At 39.8% G+C, this 20282-nt stretch overlaps 1 protein-coding gene across 1 annotated transcript in view; it reads left to right on the forward strand.

Annotated features, from left to right (window-relative positions):
• The window catches only part of adamts3 (ADAM metallopeptidase with thrombospondin type 1 motif, 3), a 122566-nt gene that overhangs the window by 66410 nt on the left and 35874 nt on the right, over positions 1-20282 (forward strand). Inside the window, exons 8-10 of the mRNA XM_018669075.2 lie at positions 8849-8954; positions 15223-15366; positions 17206-17338. Of these exons, the coding sequence (XP_018524591.1) occupies positions 8849-8954; positions 15223-15366; positions 17206-17338 (383 nt within the window). The remainder of the gene's footprint in view (positions 1-8848; positions 8955-15222; positions 15367-17205; positions 17339-20282) is intronic.

Consider the following 20282-nt stretch of genomic DNA (forward strand, 5'->3'; position numbering starts at 1 on the left):
TGACCCCTTGGGATGACTCCCTCAGGGAAATTAAGTTTAAGTTTAAGTAGTTTGGTGTTGTTTGAAAACTCTGAGCCCTGCTGCTACTTTGTTTGTGGGTGAAAGCTCCGTCAGTAATCACAGCAGTAAAATCTCTGTTTCTATCTCAGGTCTGTGGTGCTCTTTGACAACATGATGTTAGTCATTTACAAGAAACAAAACATAAAACACAGAGTTTTATCTAATCTGAGCACCAAACGGAGGTAAATTACTGCAGACTGATGAGTCCTGTGTTTTGAGCTGAAGTTACAGGGATTGGAATCAGAGTTGCTTCAACTCAGCGAACAAAAGCAGTGAGTTTCACAGTGGTAAAATGGTGCAATCAGCCAACAGTTTTCACTCCAACAATAATGGACTTTCCCATTTTTTGGTTACAGTTAGGGTGTGGGTGTGTTATGAATGTTGCACTGACAGCGTTCAGCTTTATAGCTGCCACCTGCCAACTAGATATTTTCCCCCTTTTTAGGCAGGATGCACAGATGGAGTTGGAGAGGAGGCTGACACAATATCAGAAACATACCATAAACTCACAGCAGACTAAATGTGTTGTGTATCGTAGGGATACAGTACCAAGGAACAGAGAAATATCATCCGGCCAAAAACTACAGTGACCATGGAATTAGACTACACATGGTAAAGTCACTGTAATGTCGCTCACTCTCATTTGTCTGCTGATCCAGAGATTGATGGATCTCAGTTGTGAACTAACTTTATATCAAACTGGGTGAATAACATCAGTATCTCATATGGCAGGTTCACAGAGAACCCGTCCAACCAGCTTGTTATTTTTAATCAATCCCATTTTTTAGCTTTGCCCACACTTCAGGTGTTGTTTGCCAATGCTGCATGCTCTAAACCTGCGAGATGACAGGTGTTAAAACTTGGTCCAGTAAACAAGCTACTTGTGAGTTCAACCAATGTAGTGGTCAGTTTTAACTGGGCAGCTTAAACAACAAATGGAATTTTTCACTGCTAAAAATAAGTGCACAATATGTGTGGTTACATCCCTGGGTTACAACCCAGTGTGCACAGTCTGTGCAGCTGTGGCCGAAATGTTCAGTGACCTGGCACACGGCAAGAAACAGCAGGATTTCCAACCTGAGCTGGCTTTGAAGCCAAATTGTTAAGTGCCAGTTAAGTATAGGCTACCTTTAGATAAAGGGGTTTCATGGGATTTAGAGCCAAGCTACATGGACAGAATGTCTGATATAGAAAGAATGAAAGTCAGTCTTTAACTGTATAAGTGCAGAATCAGCTTGAGAGTTATTATTTCCTGGTGTGTTTACTGCAAATGTAGTACTGGAGGAATGTTTTACTGTTACAAGTTAATCCTTACAACATAGAGTATAGTGACTGATAGTGATACTGACACCTAAGAAAGCACGCGAGTCTACACACACACACTCACAGCTCACAGCTTGGCGTTAGTTTCAGATAATACAGATTATTAACCAAATTACAAAGCAGCGGTCACTCCCAGTGATGAACCTACAGATGCAGCTTGGCTTTACAGAGCTCAGTGGCACATTTCAGTCCATTGTTTAGCTGTCTGGCTGCAAATGAACTGTTGTTTTCACTACCTCCATTACCTGCTCAGCACCAAACAGCAGACAGAACTCCCTGATGAACATAGTGGAGCATTTAGCAGCTAACAAGCCAGATGTTTCCCTCAGGAGTTGGTGGAGACCAAAAAGAGAGCAAAAAGAGAGTGAATACTGGACTTAAATTTGCCAGGTTGACCAGAGACACGTCCAAACGAATAAAAGTGTTGCTCTGCGACTGTTGTTCAATCAAACAAATGACCACCACGTGACCTGTGACTCACAGATTAGCTTTAATATAGTCATACTGATGATTTTTACTGCAGGTTTAACAGCTTGAAACCTTTCTCTCCTTCCACATATGGACAGATTATGCCATCTAGGGGCCTGGAGGCAAGACATTTTAATGGATATGACCCTTCTCATTTGACCATGTAGACATGATTTTAGGTAGTCTAAGTAGACGTTGATAAGTGGCTGTTTAATCCAACAGTTCTTTTGTTTTAATTCAATTCAGCTGTTATAAAACAGCTTGCTGTATGTCACAGATGGTAGAGCAAGTTCTGCCAAGGGCTCTGGTCTCATCATATAAACAATACACTGGAGTGTTCCAGGGGCACTTCACTCGATGTTCCTGCATACCTAATTAGAAATCAGTGCTTGTCTGTGTACTGTAAATCAAAATATCATGCTACTATATACTTTCCATACAGACAAAACCTTTTATCATCTTCATCTTCACTTCACTATCGCCTCATATGTAAAGCATTACGTGTAGTAACATACTAAAAAGATGTGTGAGTTATTTTCGCTCCCGAGCGGCACAGACGGATGAAGGTCAGCTTGTGTTTGTATTTTGATGTGCAGCGAGCAATGCATCTATTTCTCAGCGTGCTCAGGAGAATTGAAGCATCAATGACAGCTAGAAGATCAGCTGGTGACTTCTGCACTTTATATAAGGCATGAGAGATTATATTGTAGTGGTCTGTTCCCTGTGCGGATGCTCTGTAACTGAACTGAGTTCAAAGCTGCATTAAAACATTTTACAGACAGGATTTAAACCACTCAGCCTGTGTCTTCTTGCAGTAGGCTTATTTTTTTATGACAGTAATTGAAATAAATGAGCTGATGAAGCAAGCAGTTGTAATTTTTTAATGGGAACATACAGTATTACAGCCAGGTCATGTCAACATATGTCGTGAATTTAAAAGGTTCTCACCTGCCATGTCTCTCAGGACTTCATTCCTCTGCTAAAGAAGGAATGTGCAGTGTGTAAAATTATCAGATTATCTTTCTGTCAGTTGGCCAACCCACCACTTTTGTCCAAACTGAAACATGTCAACAGCTCTCAGATTTGGTTTTGTACACTTATGATCCACAGAGGATAAATCCCACACACTTTGGTGGTGTACTCATTTAGTGCTAACTCAAAGTGCTGCTGTGTTAATCTCTGTGTTAAAGGCAGCTCAGTGTTATGAAGTGATACTGTTAAGGCGAACAGAGGCAGAGGCAGTTACAATACTGGCAGCCATTCCCACGGCTTGACTGACAGATAAAGACATATTTTTGAAAAGAATGAAAGAAAGACGGCCTGCAATTAACTGTGATGTTGTGACAAGAATCAGGACAAAATAACATTTTATAATACTGAGTTTTTTAAATGTATTTAAATGCTGAAAAATGGAAGATGTGAGCCGCAGTCTGTGATAGCCTTCCTGAAATGTGTTTAAAATTGTCATACAATGCAATAGCAATGATTGCGTAGCAGCCTTTTGAAGAACAAGAAAGTCACAGTTTCCTCTGTAGTTTTTTTTTCCTTTTGTATTCTTAGAGATTCAACTTCTCTTTGATTTTAGGAATAAAGACATCATCAAAGTTTTCTTAGTATAGACTTTTCTTCATGGTCCCTCTTTGATTTCTGTACAAAACCAAGTATTGTGAAGCTCCCTTTCATTATTTTCCAAGTACAGTAGAAAACACACTAGAGGAGATAAGTGCTTCCATCCTGCGTCCACAGCTAGCCAGCGGTTACACTTATTTCCCAAAAGTGAGAAAAATGAATTGTTAAAGTGAATTGTTCTATTTATCAGCACGCTTACTGCCAGGTCATTTGTATTGCAGACTTATGAATGAATACAAGCGTTTTTCTTTTTAATAATATACTGTATATAATCTATCTGACGTTATTTGTTGTAACTTTCCATGCATCACTTTTCTTTGATGCTTTCGAGGACATTAATGTAAGATTGGCTCCATGGCTTTCTGTGGGACCCCAGCAGTGAGAGGCTGCATTACCTTACAATGTTGTCTGGGGAAAACATCTTATAACCACTTCCTTGCACTTCCCTTGAGCCACTGTTAGATAGATTTTGATAAGCATGGAGCCACGCTGTTAGAAAGATGGCATTAAGCTTCTCTGTTTGAGTGTGACATGTTTTTAAACTGAATCATTTTCACAGGCTGAAAAAAAAGCAAAACAAAGCAAATGACCACATTTCACCCCACGGGCAGCAAACAGACAATAAGAGGTTGATAGAAACAGTTGATGGTCAAGATGGAATGGAAATGCTGCTTCTGCCTTCCCTAAATAACAAATCTAATCCATCAACAACACAGGAGCAAACAAAACCTATTCCCACTGCATCACATTCAATCTTCTGTCAAGGTTGTGATTCTACAATTCCTAAGCCTTCAGTGAATCTACTTACATACATAAGCAGTTGATTAACATCAGATACCCTTCACTCCTTCCCTGTTATTATAACACTGCTATTGCCACTTAAAGGACCAGTGTGTAACATTTACTGGGAACTATTGGCATAAATGGAATATAATATACATATGTTTTCATTAATGCATCATCACCTAAAATTAATAATGGTTGTGTTTTCATTTTTTTAGACTATTTATATATACATAAGAAGTAGCCATGTTTCTACAGTATCCCAGAACGGACAAACCAAATGTCTTTTGCTTTTTTATGTTGATACTGCAGCTTGTAAATGGAGAACAAAGAGGCAGGAGGGAGAGAGTAAATGTCACTATAGTTTTACAGACTAACAACTAAATAAATAGCTATTTAAACGAACTGCTTCACTTGGAAAGGGAGCGGTGAGGGGACGGGTATTCAGTTGCAATCTGCATTCTCACCACTAGATGTCACTAAATCCTACACACTGGTCCTTTAAGCATTTGTTAACCACATGGTCGACAGATCAGAAAACTCTTGTCCTTGTTTGTCATTAAGGTGTGACTGAGACTTCAACTTTTCTAAAGAGGCAGACCTGATGTGATTTGTTGACACTTTTTAAGACGCACTGTGAGGGAGGTTAAGTGCTTTAAAGTTGAGGCATCTCATTCTGTAAGGAAGGATATATCTATTTAAATCAACAACCAAATGTGCAGATCAGTCATGTGGAGAGGAGCTTTCAAAAACTTGACAGAATGAGCCTCTACATGTATGTATAGTGATTCAGAGTGTGTGGAGTTATTTCAGGCTCTGGAAGTCAAGTCGCATTTATTTTCTGTACAGGCAGTCTCAAGTGACTGGCAGTTGGAGCACTTCCATGGCTTGGATGGACTTGAAGCTCCCCTGTCGGAGTCGTCAGTACAAAAGATGAGCAGCTGGGTTAGAAAATATCTGTCTCCGATTTAATAGTAAAAGGTCAAAAGCATTTGGATAAGAAATGTCTACTTAACTACCATAATATCCTCTTATCTACGCCGCTGACAGCAAGCAGAAGCTTCAGTTTTTGCAGATCTATTCATTAAATCAGTTCTCTTTTGTAGTTTGGGGTCAGAATCAGCAGCATTTTGTTCCCAATTACAACACCGAACATTTCTAAATGTTTCATTCCAGATCTGTGCCTCTGTTAGACTTGTTTCCCCATAGCAATGGCATCTAAGGGATCATTGTTATTGTTATATTGAAAGGCATCTGCCGCACCAAATGAAATAAAAAAGATTCCTCTGAAGTTTAATTTAATAATTATAACTGCTCCTATTCCTCTTAGCTGTATTAAGTTTATTTAAATGACAGAATCGTCTTCATTTAAATCGACTTACTAAAATGAAATACTAAAATATGTTCAGCCTCAGGGTTATATGTGACATCACCTGTAAGTTTGACATTTTGCCAGTTATTAAATTTGCTGAGGGGAAGCACACGTGTGAATTTGTGGTTTATGTGGGCTCAGTATTTTCTACTTGTTTTCTGACCTAGAAGGTGCAGGTGGCAGACGTTGCATTCACACATCTCACTTTGTCCAGTTTTCTTGACTTTCGAGGACACGTTCGCCCAGAGCCTTTGTTTATTTGTGACCCTGGCTTGAGATAAGGGCTGATCCCTCTCCATCTTTTTCAATATCTTCGTAATCCCAGGGATCAACCAAACCTTTCGGGTTTGTCCATTTGTGGAAATGCTCATGACACCTAATTAAATATCAACCAAACAAGTGGAATAGTCTAATGATTCATCTTGAATTCTGCACGTTTATCTCAGGCAAAAAACATTTTAAAAATAACTTTAAAGTCGTGCTTCTGACAGCCGTGGTCATCTTTTTTGACAAGAAGCATTTGTTGTGGTTTAACAACACTATTCTCGCTTTTAGTGAGAAAAGATGGATTTCTTTCAGCCCGTGTGTCCCGAATCTCATTTCCCTCTTTCTCGTTGCTTTTCTCCCGCTACTGTTGTGTCAGATCCGGAGAGAATTTCTTTACATTCGGCACAAACTCTGACCTGAATTTGATGATCAAAAGTCAAAGGTCAAGGTCACCATTACAAGTGTCTGACCTCGTAAATGCGGTATCTCAGCCTCTGGGAATTTCTTCCAATTTGGCACGGACGTTCACTCGAAATCAAACGTGAACTAATTACATTTCGGCAGGCAGAGGTTAAGGTCACTGTGACCTCACATATCCTGACCATAATTCTCAGTCATTAAGCTATACCTATAGTCTGTTGATTAGAGGACAAGTGGGTTTTAGAAAGTTTAAATTGAGACCCTAGCCTTGAGAGTTGTGTGCTCTCTCCAGAACAAAACAGAGTCTAAGAGGATAATCAATGATACACAAATTACACCGCCACACTTCAAAACGCAGAGTTCATTGACATTACAGCAAAACTTGAGCGAGGTGATAATAGCCTTTGAGATGAGTTTTTTTCTGTGCTGAAACCTTTCAGAAATCCTGTTTTTCTCTCCAGCCCAGAACTTCCTAGTCCTCGGATTTTAGATATTTATTAGGGATTTTGATTTGATCTGCATCTCTTCACTGTTGGCTGTTCTTTTGTACAAAATGTCCAGGTTTCTGCTTTTACAGAGCTGCACCAGAGGAATAAAAACAAGGCAATAAAGTGCTGAAACTGGCCTTTGAGGGTGTACACAGATCATGTTATGATTTCAGCTTCAGTTACAACAAGAAGCTTGAGGAAACTCAAAGCAAGAGTTATGAGATATGATTTTAGCAGTCTGGTTAATGTTAATACCAGGAGTCAAGACCTCTGCCTGCAGGCTTTTGGTATGAGCACATGGTATTGGTGGAGATAGGCCATCAGATGAACTAATGTGTATCAACTCAGAGAACTTTCTAGTTTACGACAGCTGGACCAAAAGAACACACTTTTTCACTTTTTCACCCAAACACTGCCAAATTCCCAGGGTACATAATAGCCTCGGGAAAGCAGAGCACATGAAGAGTCAGTTGTGTTTGTTTGAGGTTGCACTGAGAGTGTTTTCCCTCCTAAATGCCTCAGACCAGGGTCTTTCAGGATTTTCCTGTGCTTTTACATTCATTCAATTAATTATTTTCACTTTTATTCATTTCATTTTTTTATCAGTTACGTTTCTTGCTGGTTATGATTTTTAGTTCAGTTTAGTTTATTTCATTTCATCTTTGTTTTAGTTTAATTTATTATAATAACCTTTGAATAGAGGGTAAATCCAGAGCAAATGCCCTGAAGAAAGAGAACATTTATTCATTCACAAAGTTTATTCAACTCTTTGTGGTTAGATGTTCAAATGAACAATGAGTTTATCTTTAAGTTAGGACAGGCAATTATTAGTGGCATTGTGCCAAATGTACATTAGCAGTGCTGTGCCAAAATCTATTCTCCCTAACGTCTGTCTTTGTGTGGTTCACTTCTTGTGAAATCTGTAAACATTTGTGGTTTGAGGTTATCTGATGCCAAACAAGGCTAATCTCTATTCGTCATGTAGCAGCTACAGTAGGTGTGTTACTGTCAGTAAAGTGACAGAACAACAGCACAGAGGGAGCGCTAGGTGAGGAAACACATGTTTATTCTGATTTCAGCACAGCTGAGGTTCATCAGTGCTGCCATTTGTAGCCTCCATACTGTCAGTTACTAACATCGACAACGTGGTCGTAGCGACTAATGCAACATGGTGAAAATAAAGGAAGCAGGTAGGACAGTGAAAACACAGATTTTAATAACAATTAATAAACATGAAGCTGACAAAAGTCACAAGGCTTCTCTCCTCTTCTGCTGGATACCCAACCCTCACCCCCACCTCCACCTGCCGTGCCTCCCCCTCCTGCTTTGTTTGTATTATCCACTTCCTGTTGTGCAGCAGAGCTCATCTTCACATGTATCATCACAATCACGACATGCTGTCGCAGTTCTCAGAAAAAAGGACCCAAGAACATGACTCGAGAGGCAGATGTCTTAACACTTCATATAGAGTAAAGGTCCTTAGTTAATAGGTAGCAAGGTGCTTATGAATCCTTATAAGTTGCTTAGTAACATTATTATGTGCAATAATGTTAATAAGACTACATAAGTGTTAATAAGCGCATCATACCCATTTATTTTTCGATTACAAGACATTCATATGCACGTATAAGACTATAGGCTCCTTAAGAATGACTTTTTATAATTGTTTGTAATAGCATCAGAAACATATTTATTGTGTTTAACAACTATCATGTCATTGTTTACGTTTAGTAAGCTCTTTTTACTGCTTAATTAAGATAAATACATACTTTACTATGTATTTATTAACAGTTAACTTTATGTAAACTATGCTTTTTGCAGCTTTTCATTCCATCTGGAATGAGCGCTACATGTTGTCATGGTTGATAAAATGTGAATAAAAAAATTACATATAATACATATATACTTTTTTCAATATGTGTCTTTGTATAATGTATGAACATGGCTGTCTTCCTTAAATAGAAGTCAATTTTACTCGACATTTCTCTTTTAACAGTCTGTTACAGTAACTGTCGTCCTTTCTCCTGCTGTCCATCAGGTTATGCTCCAGTTACGGGAATGTGCCACCCTGTCCGGAGCTGCACCCTCAACCATGAAGACGGCTTCTCCTCAGCCTTCGTCGTGGCTCACGAGACCGGACATGTGTAAGTGTGTTGGATGCTCCTTAACATACACATTCCTCCTGCCAAGGTAACATTCTGTTGTCGTGCAAGGGAAATTATTGTCCTTCCACCGCTGCACATGTTAAGTGAACATCTTCCTGAGGCCACACTGTTATCTCTATGTTAAGTGACAAGGGGGACCTTTAAGCAGATTGGCCTTGAGCACTCTGACAGCAAACATGTTAGCCTTTATTCAGTTTCATGGCGCACGTGTGCAACAACACAAGAACTCCATCCTTTTCCTTTTCTGTCTCTACACGTAGTCCACATCTCCTGCAACATGTTTAACTTGTGAAGAAAAAGTTCACAAAAACACCAAACGCACTGAGCTGGAAACACAGCAGGGAAAATTATTGAACCCTGTGAAGACTGAACACCAGAAGTGTCGTAAATATTTGTATTTATTCAGTGACTCAGTAAAAGCACGACAACACACTGAATAGAGAGTCAGACTGAGTTAGAATTATGTTGCTAGGCAACCCCTGAAACCTGTCGAAAGCTCGATCTTGCATGTGACCATCAAAACACGCAGGTTGTACTTGCGTAGCTCATTAACATGACAGCCAAGGAAACAGGAAAGACAAATTTGGTGAATGTATTAACATAGATGAGCACAGCCTGTGTCCAGAATCACTCACTAGTCACTACCATAGTGCACTACATTCACCTGCCGCCATTTTATTTCAGTGTCTTAATCAGTTCTTAATCAGAGTTTTTTGCCTTGACTGAAGAAAAACAACACAAACTCTCTTCATCTCTGCTGACGAATTGAGTGAAATTCATGCTCTGTATTAAAAATGTAGAGCCCGCTGCATGTACACTGCAACCTGCAGGTGATGGCATGAGATGAGTAAACTATGAGTAAACGAGCAGCTGTTTATTTAGACAAAGAACTTTGTTGGCTTGTGCATTAGGTGAACAAATCTCATGGGAGTATTTCATACTGCTTTACATCCAGCATACTTTACATCTATCCGGGCTGTAGAGAGAGTCGGGGCTCTGCAATGAAACATGGATGAGCAGGAGCACAACACAATTCAGTGAAAACAACAGGAAACACAAGGCAGTTAATCAGAACTGTGAGGAACCACAACAACAGGACATTTTTGATCAGCCAACTGTCGAACAGCAACTGGAACTCACTCTGTGCAATCAGATGCAAAATGGATTTAAGATAATAGATGCCAGGATTTGAGAGATTGGGGTTTATGTAATCTGGGGAGCTTGTGGCCCGCTGAGGATGGTCAGCATCCACAACATCAGATAACACCAGAGGGTGGACATCATGTTAAGCAGAATCACTCAGGACTGAGGCAGAAATAGGTGTAAAATGTTCAAATTCAGCAAGTCTGAACATCATCCGCAGTGTTTATTTGTTGCTGTTTTTGTTTAAGCCAGTTGAAAATAAAATAGATGGGAAGCAGATTGGTGCTGCAGAGAACAGAGAAGCTGTCCCTCAGCAGGACCAGCTGAGACAGCAGGATCCATCCTGCTGAAATGTCCCTGAGCGCCAAATCCTCCAACTTCACGGTTTTTGCTCTGCAGCTGACCCCGGGGACAGGTGAACAGAGGGTTTCATCTTGAGGGATCAATAGACTTTGCCGGGGAAATGTGGAAACCAGCAGCTGTACATACATACCCACACAGGCACACACACAGAGCTTTCTAGTGCTAAGAGGCGATGCTGGAAGGGATAACTCTGAGTATAAATTTCTAGATTAAATCATCGTGAAGGAATAACAGTGATTCCCAAATCAGCAAGTCTGAAGAAGAGCTAAGCGAAGTAAAGAGGATGTTTTAAAAGGCCGAGGCAGAGACAACAGAGACTGAAAACACTGCTAGTGAAGCTCCACAGATTAGGTTGTTCAGGGATGATGTGTTTGGCACAGATATGTTTGCATTTCTTAATCAATACTTTTAAAAAAAAGAACATTTTTCACAGCCTCAAGTTGATTTCTGCTGGTCGCTCTTTCCTGACAGTTGATGCCTTAAAAATCTGTGGTTTTTAAAAGTTGGTGGAAACAGTCCTCATGTGGTTTGTCCAGTGTTTGTTGCAGCTCATCTTCAGGTTTGTTTAGGCCACTTGAACCAGACATTTGAGATTGTATACCCAGAGAATGGAAGGTTTTGCCTTACAGATGAGACAAGAAGCGTCACAAAAAAAAGAAAACAATCAGTTGTTCACCTCTCTTAAACCTGTCTGTGCTCCAAGTCAGCTAGTAATGGTTTTAAAGCCAGTTGCACCTGTGGTAGCTGTGTGTATTGCTCTTTATAAAGAAATCACATTCCCTCCTGTAAAAGGTAGTCCTAAACCTTTGCACTGTACATCGGCTTGAATCACTTTGGATCATAAAAGCCTCAGTGATACAGTGCAAATGACGAGCTTTCAAACCAGCAGTAATTATAATTGTGTGATGAGCTGGGCTGTGATCTTCAGGATCTCCTGTCACCTCATTCGACTCAAACATGGATGCCTTCAGTGACTAATAACAAAGGATAAGTCAAATCCAAGAGCGAGCACGTTTCCTCTTTGATTTTAATGAATTAGTTGCCATGGTAAGACCTTTTATTTAATGTGACTTTTCAAAGCCGTGAAGTAGTGTCAGATCATTATTTTTTCAGTCATGCAGTGTTAATCCGAGGGGCAGGGGGAAAACTGAGTCTTTTGATCAGCATGAGCCACCCCTTGTTTCTAGGTAACTGTACGTCGAATTAATCATGTGACAGAGCAAAGATGAGTAAATACGTAAGATGTGAAGTGTTATAACAGTAAAGTAAAAGAAAATAAATAAATACAGTATGTCCTAATGATATCTGACACAAGTTATTATACTGCTCAACAACCTTCAGAGAGTTTCTTTGTTGCAGCTGAAAAAAGTCTGAGGGGGTGTTGATTTAATCAGCAGAAAACAGAACAGAAGACGTGATGATACTGAGAAAACCAGCACAGAGGAAGTCATGAACAAGATGTGTCAGACACTCTCACCCTCACAGTGCTGACAGCTGGGTTTAGTCTCGGTGCGTAGTCGGTCCTTTAGTTGTAAAAGAGACTGTCACCACCATATGTAAGAGATGGAAAGACTGGATGAGACAGAGCTTATCAACAGTATGACATTAAGTCTGTTATTTTCTGTATGAGGTTTATACCATTGCTGTTTACAGCAGGCAAAAGTTTAGTTATGTAATGAACTGTACCAGGTTCAACTCACCCTTAGACAGAGGTCTGTAAAAAGACGGTAATTCTAGAAAATACTTTTTTAATCACAGCTCACAGCTTTGATATTTGAGAGCAGAATCTACTCACTACGCTTCATCTGCAGATAGAGATGCATCAGCTGGAAAAATAATGAAGAAATGACACAGACTCTAGTATCTTTATTTATTTATTTAATTTACTATTAACAAAATAAAATGTCAAGAGCAGGGATGATTTTAAAAGCTGCAGTGCTGCCTCCACATTTCAAACATCTCTAAACCAAACTGAATAGGAATGTGTGTATCGACATTTCATCTGTTGATACTAATATTTATTGATGCTTACTGTATGTTAGCAAAACATGACCTCTCATTTAGAGCAAGGACATTACAGCACGTAAATCATAAACTCATCAGCCTCTTTTCAAAGCCTTTTCTCTCTTTAACTCTCTCTTACTGAATGATCCTAGGCTGTGAGCATATTTCCTGAAAACCTGCAGCACTCGACTTTCAGATAAGGAACTCTAACACTGTGTGTGTGTGACATTGAAGTGAAGTGTATGACAGGAGAGTACATGATGAAAAGGACTCATACAAATGATGTATAATGATTGCTAAAGCCCAAAGGAGGCACAAGCAGCAAAAACACACTTAACAAAGAGAAGCTTCTGCCATCTGTTCTCTGTGTGAACCACGTCTGTACATTAATGTCCCTGTGAGTTTGCAGTGTAGTGTGAAATACTTTCCTGTGGGGTTTTTCTTCTAAAATGTATGTATGACAAACACTCACTTCATCACTTCAGTAGATATGTGGGAAACTTTCATTCATTTCAAAGTCTACTTTGCATAAATGTATCTGGCTTCTGTTCCAAATTGAAAAAGTCATGCTTTATAAAATCATTTTTGAAGCATGAAAGTTTCTTCTTGACCCTGTAAATAGCAGTTTTGCAAAACAATCCCAACTCAAGGTCCACTTGTTAACTTTGTCAGAAAACTTTCAACCACGTCACACTTCATCGTCTGATGGAGCTTCCTGATGGAGATACGTAGATCTGTCTCATCCCTGTTAAGAATAAAATGTAATACTTAATCTTTGAATTAATAGTTTGATGAAACAGCACCAAATCTCCACCTGCTGATGAATGCTATGTAATACAGTTGAAAGCTCCAGAAAAAGCATCATTAACCACAATGTCCCTTGTTGAGGTTTGTTCTTTCCAAACATTTTGAATTTTCCTTTTGTACCAATTTCTCTTCCTCAAGTCGTCTACATTAGGTCTTTGAAATAACATCCCCACAACACATTAATAGGAAATTAGGATGCAGCCACAGTGTGACAGTCAAAGATGGGTGGCATGTGGTGCTTTGGTGGCTGAGAGTTTAAGACCATTTATCCAAATGTTTCTAGTTTGACTCCAGCTGGAGGCCTTTGTTGCACGTCCTTCTCCATCTCTTTCTCCTCTCATTCCAGTCCTCTCTTTTCTTCCCGCTCTCAGATAATGGTACAAAATGGCCGAAAGCGTACTTTAAAAAGATGGATGGCATTTGGTTCAAACTGCTGTGAAATCTTGAGAATAGTTTTCAACTGTCTGCTGTTTCAGCTTTCAACAATTTTCTCTGCCATTACTCCTGCTAGATTTCTTGCCTTAGTGTGAGTAGGTGATTGTAGTGGGTTTGAAGTGAAGAAGAGACATGACTGCCCTATAACCTACAGCTAGCTCAGGGCTAAAGTCCTGGACTACATCATTTAATGTTCAAATGAAGTTTTGCAGTAAAAGTTACTCCACTTTTTTTTATTCATGAGTGTTTAATTTTGCAAGATATCTCCAGGCTAAACAGAAATCTAATAATTTCTATTTTGCAAGTCTATGTCAGGGCACATTAGTCAACATTTGTAAGCTCTGTTACTTTCTCTGTGATGTATCCTCTCCTCTGGTAGCCATTTACACACTCCTGTGAGCTCAGGTTCACATGTCAGAGTTTGTTAGCTCAGTCATAAAGGACTTTAACAGGTTACAATGAATTTTGTGAAATGATTTGTCAGTTGAATACTTGATTTGGAAGTTATGAACAAATTAAGACTCAAATGACCCTGTAATTAATTGTGAAGTAAGCTTAAATAAAGATTAGGATTCCAAAAGGTGCCTGCAATGAAAAAAATCTGTAATGTTCTCAAGGAAGATACTGCAACAAAAAAAACTCCTCATGCAAGACACCAAAACTAAAAGTTAGTCTCTCAGTACAGTGCATCGACTCATAAGTTCAAACATGCAAACATTTAGTGGTGATACACAGAACTGAAAATAAAATCAAAAATAAATCAAGTCAAAGAAAGTTGTTGGCCCTCAGTGGATTTCCCACTCTTTGTTACTCTGAGTCAGTGTTATCACAAAGAGAACAACACACTGAATTGTTGTTTTCCTTAATCCCAATAAACTGAGGTGAACTGCGGGTGTGAAAGTCACAACCAGGAGCAACATGTTGGTGATTTTCTCCAGACAAGCTGCTCTAATATCATGTTCAAAATACCATTATGTCTCCTATGTCTTGCGTCTGCTGTATTTCACACACTGGCATCTCTATTACTAGAACAGTATAATGTAGCCAGTGGCAGGTAGAGAATAATAAACCAGAACATCAGTCTTTGCAATGGCACAGAGAGTTTTTCTGGATGAGGATTTGTGTTTGTCCCTCAGTTCCTCCAGGGAACAATCATCTCCAGCACAGACGACTGTCTGAATGTCTGTATTTGCTGGTGTACATGGATGGACATATAATATCTGACCTGCCATGGTAGAGCAATAAGCAGAGTGCTTCTCCAATAAAATGAAAATGATCTTGTGTCAATGTAAATGCAAACATTAGAACAGCTGTAAGATATTAAAACTGTAGTGGAGTGAATGTGAAACATCTTACAAAATTGAAAAGGTACCATAAATCTTTACTTAAGTACATTTATCTGATGGATATGTTCAGATTTTAAATACTTTATCTTCTTATCTTGATATCCTGCAGTTTTATAAAAATATTTGTTTGTCTCTCCCTGTGGGAGCAGGTTGGGCATGGAGCACGACGGCCAAGGCAACCGCTGCGGGGATGAAACGACGATGGGCAGCGTGATGGCTCCTCTGGTGCAGGCGGCTTTCCATCGATACCACTGGTCCATGTGCAGCGGACAGGAGCTGAAGAGATACATCCAGTGAGTTCATGTTGGCAGTGAGTGGGAGAAATCGTGTCAGTAGGGTAACAGATGGTGGAATTGCGGCCTAAATGAATGAAGCTGAGAGGACTGAGGACGTAATGTGGTTAGAGATTCGCAGGCATTTATAATAAAATTACAGCTTTGATCTGAGAGCACTCACAGCTCATACCTCCACCAAGAAAAACCAGTCCACTAAATGGCTTAATTTATAGTAATACCATAAAATGTTCAGTAGTGTTTAATCTTCTTCTGAACCATCACTGAAATACATTTAGTGATAGACGATCTTCGTAAATGTCTGATGGCTACTATCATTTTTATAGAACACCCAACTCCTTTCAGCAAATATTAGAGCTTCGTACAAGACGAAACCGTGTAAAGCTCCTGAGTTATGAGTTATGGCTATTTAAATGAATCACATCGCTGTAGCACTGCATTGCTGAAATCCCAGTCTGTGTAGCTTTTGTCAAAACCTATAATTGCAAAATGTTTTCAGGAGTAACGGCTGTTTACGTCTAACACGCCACTTTTCAAAGAGATTGGCAGCCAGTTGTATAAAACATTTACAGATCTCTGCATAATTGACCTGGTTAAGAAGCAGAATTAGCTGAAGCTCGTCCTGTGTCTCATGGATACGCTTGGACTCATGCTTCAGTATTTGACACATTGTCTTGTGTGTAAAACAGCATCATGCCATCCACACACAGTGGACAGTGTAGTGGCCCATATGTGGCTCATGCACATGCATCCATTGTGTCGGGTTCATCAAGTTTTTCAGTCAGCTGTGAAAGAATCAATTTCTGACAGGGAACACTCAGTAGAGCGTGAACACCAAACTATTGACGGTGCATAAAAGGAGATTACAATGGCAACGTGCAATCAGTCGCCGTACAGTTTACAGCTCCCGGCTATTATAAGTGAATCCGATGCAGAGGAAAATCGATATATTGTATGAGAAGTGTTGCTGCAGAATGATAATGTGGGATCATAAAAGTGAAAGCTTTGTCTCTGAGAGGGAAATGGAAAGCTTGGTGAAGCAGCTGCCGCAGTGAACGTTAAGAGATGAAATCATTTATACTCACTAAAGGCACGTACAGTAAACCTTGTCTAGATCTGAGCAGGGTTTAGCCGTGCTCCTCGCCTTGAAAAAACAGCTGGGATTTACTGCAGCTAAGCCACTTTTCACCACCTTGCCGAATGTAGCCAAATCTGTCCCTAAACTGAAACAGAAACACATACCTCTCATTGAAAACAGAAACAAAAGAGGGGACTGAATTTCTGCTCACAAAGCTGAATTCAAATGCTGACTCCAGGTGCATTTAATCTGTTTTCAACACATGGCTTTCTTTTGGTTCATCAGCTAATTAATTAGTTGATAAATTAATTCAATTCAATTTGTACAGCACCAAATACATCAACATACATCATCTCAAGGCACTGTGCACAACCCAACAGTTCCCACAAAGAGAGAAATGATGGAGAGAGGTGGAGAGAGAGACCAGGATTAAATTAAAGTATGTGATGCCACTTTAAAGGCCGAGGCAGGTTTAATACAGAGAATGTCAGCATTTCCACTGCACTAATTCCATGACTACAACAGCACAAGACCAATATTACCACTCACTTCCCAGTCGCTTCTGCTTTGCCATTTTTGTAAATTATTGTCAGTGAAACTCTTTGTACAGATGTTTCATGATCAATACCTGCAGGTGATTTACAATTCAGGCTTCTCAGAGGCTTTTATTGTGAAATATGTTGAGGAAATATTAGTTTCATTGACAGTAGCCTAACAAGTAGAAGTAATGGGAACTCATTTCTTTTTTCATTTCCTGACAGCACATATGACTGTCTCCTGGACGACCCCTTCAAACACGACTGGCCACAACTTCCTGAACTTCCCGGCATCAACTACTCGATGGACGAGCAGTGTCGATTTGACTTCGGAGTGGGTTATAAGATCTGCACCTCAGTGAGTACAGCCTTCAAGCTTCCACTTAGTGGGCTACCTGCACTGTGTGTACCATTTTACAAAAAAAATATGTCTGTAAGTGAAGCTCAGTGGTGAAAAATTGGAAAAGTCAAATCCACAGAAACCTCATTTACTCTCAAAGAGCTGAAACCGCTCAGGGTTTAGAAATTGCACTTGAGATGAGCAGAGCAGAGAAGTTCTGTTGAGCTTTTTGCAGAAAGTCGTGAAGGAGGTGATGATGGCTGCCTTCCCAAGAAACAGACTTTTTAAATATCAGCAGACTTACACAAGCAGAATCAGGCGCTAGATTAGTGAGCACTTCAAACAGACATCTGCTTAGTTTACCTCAGTCACACCTGCTATCTGCCGACCTCTCTGCAGATGGCAGGGTTAATAAATATTCTCTAATCACCCTATTCTGTCACCAGCACAACTTTTCTTCTTCTTCTTACACTGCTCTCTTCACCCTGATCTACACTGGCCTTAGTGTCACGTCTTTATCAAAGGGAGCTGCCAATTAGAGTAATGATCTAACACAAATAAAAAGTTGCTCTTTCACCCTTTGTAGAAGCTACAAAAGTGACTCTAACAACTCTAAAATCATAACACCTGATGAGTAATTGATTTGATGTTGATGTTGATGGTATCAGGCCTTGCAGCAAACATAACAAGACCTGTTTGTGTCACTTATTAACTTCTAAGAAGCTTGCAGGGGATGAGGCATATTGGATTGACATTTCTGGAGAGAATGTGTGTATAAGGACAGGACAGAGACCTCTGGAGGGGGGTGGTTCTGACAAAGATCTTGACTAGATGTGTAAGCTCTTGACTTTGAGTCAGTCGAAAACATTTTGAATTTCAAACGACTCCTACTCATCCAGCCTCACGGGGGATGAGAGCTGCGCCGTTTGATTTCAGCATATGAAAGAATCAAGAGTTGAGCCGGCGTCATCTGAGGCTTAATGTCTTCTTGCTGCATCTTTCAGTTTAGACAGAGTTTTTGTTGCAGTTCACATTTTGCACATGACTCTCAAGGTTACTTTACACTTTAAATGAAACAACACTGACTGTTGTCGTGAAACTAACAGCGGTCCATGCTTTGTCGACCCGTCCAGCCACCATGACCTCCACTTCCTCTCTACGCTGATTTACTATAACTACCTGACCTCCTCCTGAGCTCCCGTCATAGTTAATACGACCACTTGAACATAACATTTTGTTCTGTCCAACTCGACCACTGGATGTCATTTAAAAATAAAATATGTTTATGGGTCATAATAAGTTCATTTTCCACCTCACCCACTCTCATCAGTGTGGACTGGACAAACCCTTCTCTCTGACTTTTGATCTGACTGCTGTAAAGACTATACTGAGAAGAACATGATGTTTACTTACAGTGTGTTTACCCTGTAAAGACTCACCTCCTGCAGCCAGTGGGAGCGTCTAATGAGAGGTCAGAAGGCCAGATGTTCTGTTTTTTATTCCAACAACAACAGAAGTGTATTGATTAGCCTGAAGGCTCAACTTGTGTTTAACACTCCAACCTCAGATAATGACCAGGCAGAGGCCTGAAGTAACTTCTACTGGCACATTGATTTGACTTTTGTCCAATTCAAAGTGTTGCTCAGATTAAAAACTGCTGTGTGAATCAGTCAGGTGCTCTAGTGAAACAGTGGATCCATGTTTAGGTCTAACAGCCCTTAATGGACAGATTGTGTACAATCATCTGGATTTGTAACAGCTGATCTAGTTTCCTCCCACAGTTCAGCTTGATTGGAGACTTCAGAAGTGTCTGCAGGAGACTGACAGCGAGCCAGTGTCATGTTGTGTTATTAGGCAGCTCATCAAGCATTAACACATCTATGTTTCGATTTTATTGGTTGTTATAGTCATTATCAGGTTACACACTTGCGATTCTAGATTCATAGACATCATGAATCTATTTGTACTCTTTCAGCGTTCTGTTGAAAAGGGAAATCCTCGAATCAGTGCATCATATTAAAGCTTCAGTCCCTGCAGACTTCCATCAAAATATACTCTGATGATACATGTAACGCCCAAGTGCTGTAATAATCTATTTTCTATTAACCTCTTTAATGAAGTGTCACTAACTAAAACTCAGTAAAAGAGTCAGCTCTTTGTGTATTGGATCCCAGTGGATTCTGTTTGTGTCACAAGCCAAAAAGGTTTTTGTTTGTTTGTTTAAACACTCATTCAATCCAGCTGATTGTCTCATGTGCCTCTGCAAACAAAGAGTCATCCGTCCAAGCAAATGAATAAGGTTGGACAAGGAGTCGAGGCTGCAGCAGAGTTTTATTAACCTCTGCAGGATTCAGATCTTCAAGTGTTTTAGGGATTTTTCCATTTTTTTAGCCGTGATAAATGAGATGGAGGTGGCTCTAAATCAGTGAGCCCAGTCTAGAACTGGTGTCACGAAAGTATTTTACTGCTTAGGCAGAGGGAAATTTACTGGACAACAAGCATGAAATTGAGTGGAAACTGGGTTCTTACAGAAGTAATGAATAACATATAGTCAAGAGGAACATTGTATATGGGTGAGATAGATATATATAATCTTGTAGCATCCCTCAAAACTTGTTTTCAGAGTAAAGATTTACAGTATGAGGCTGTGGTGGAAAGATCAGCCACAGTGTTGGGTTCAGCAGATAAAGAGAGAAGACAATGGGAATGGAAAATAAGCACAGCAATAAAACAAGGAGGCTGCACACATTGTAAGAGTTGAAACTATGAAAAAATTATGGTTTGTTTAATTGCACAGATTGAATAAAAGTCATTACGTAACACTGCTAGGATTTATTTGGTCTCTCTTCATGGATCTACCAAGAAGAAAGGAAAGGGAGCGACCGGTCTGAGAGAAACGGCGCTCTGAAGTAATTCAATAGGCTCGTGTTGTTCACAAAACCTCCTGGCATAGAGAAGCCCT

The sequence above is a fragment of the Lates calcarifer genome, linkage group LG13, assembly GCF_001640805.2.
Source record: "Lates calcarifer isolate ASB-BC8 linkage group LG13, TLL_Latcal_v3, whole genome shotgun sequence".
NCBI lineage: Eukaryota > Metazoa > Chordata > Actinopteri > Centropomidae > Lates > Lates calcarifer.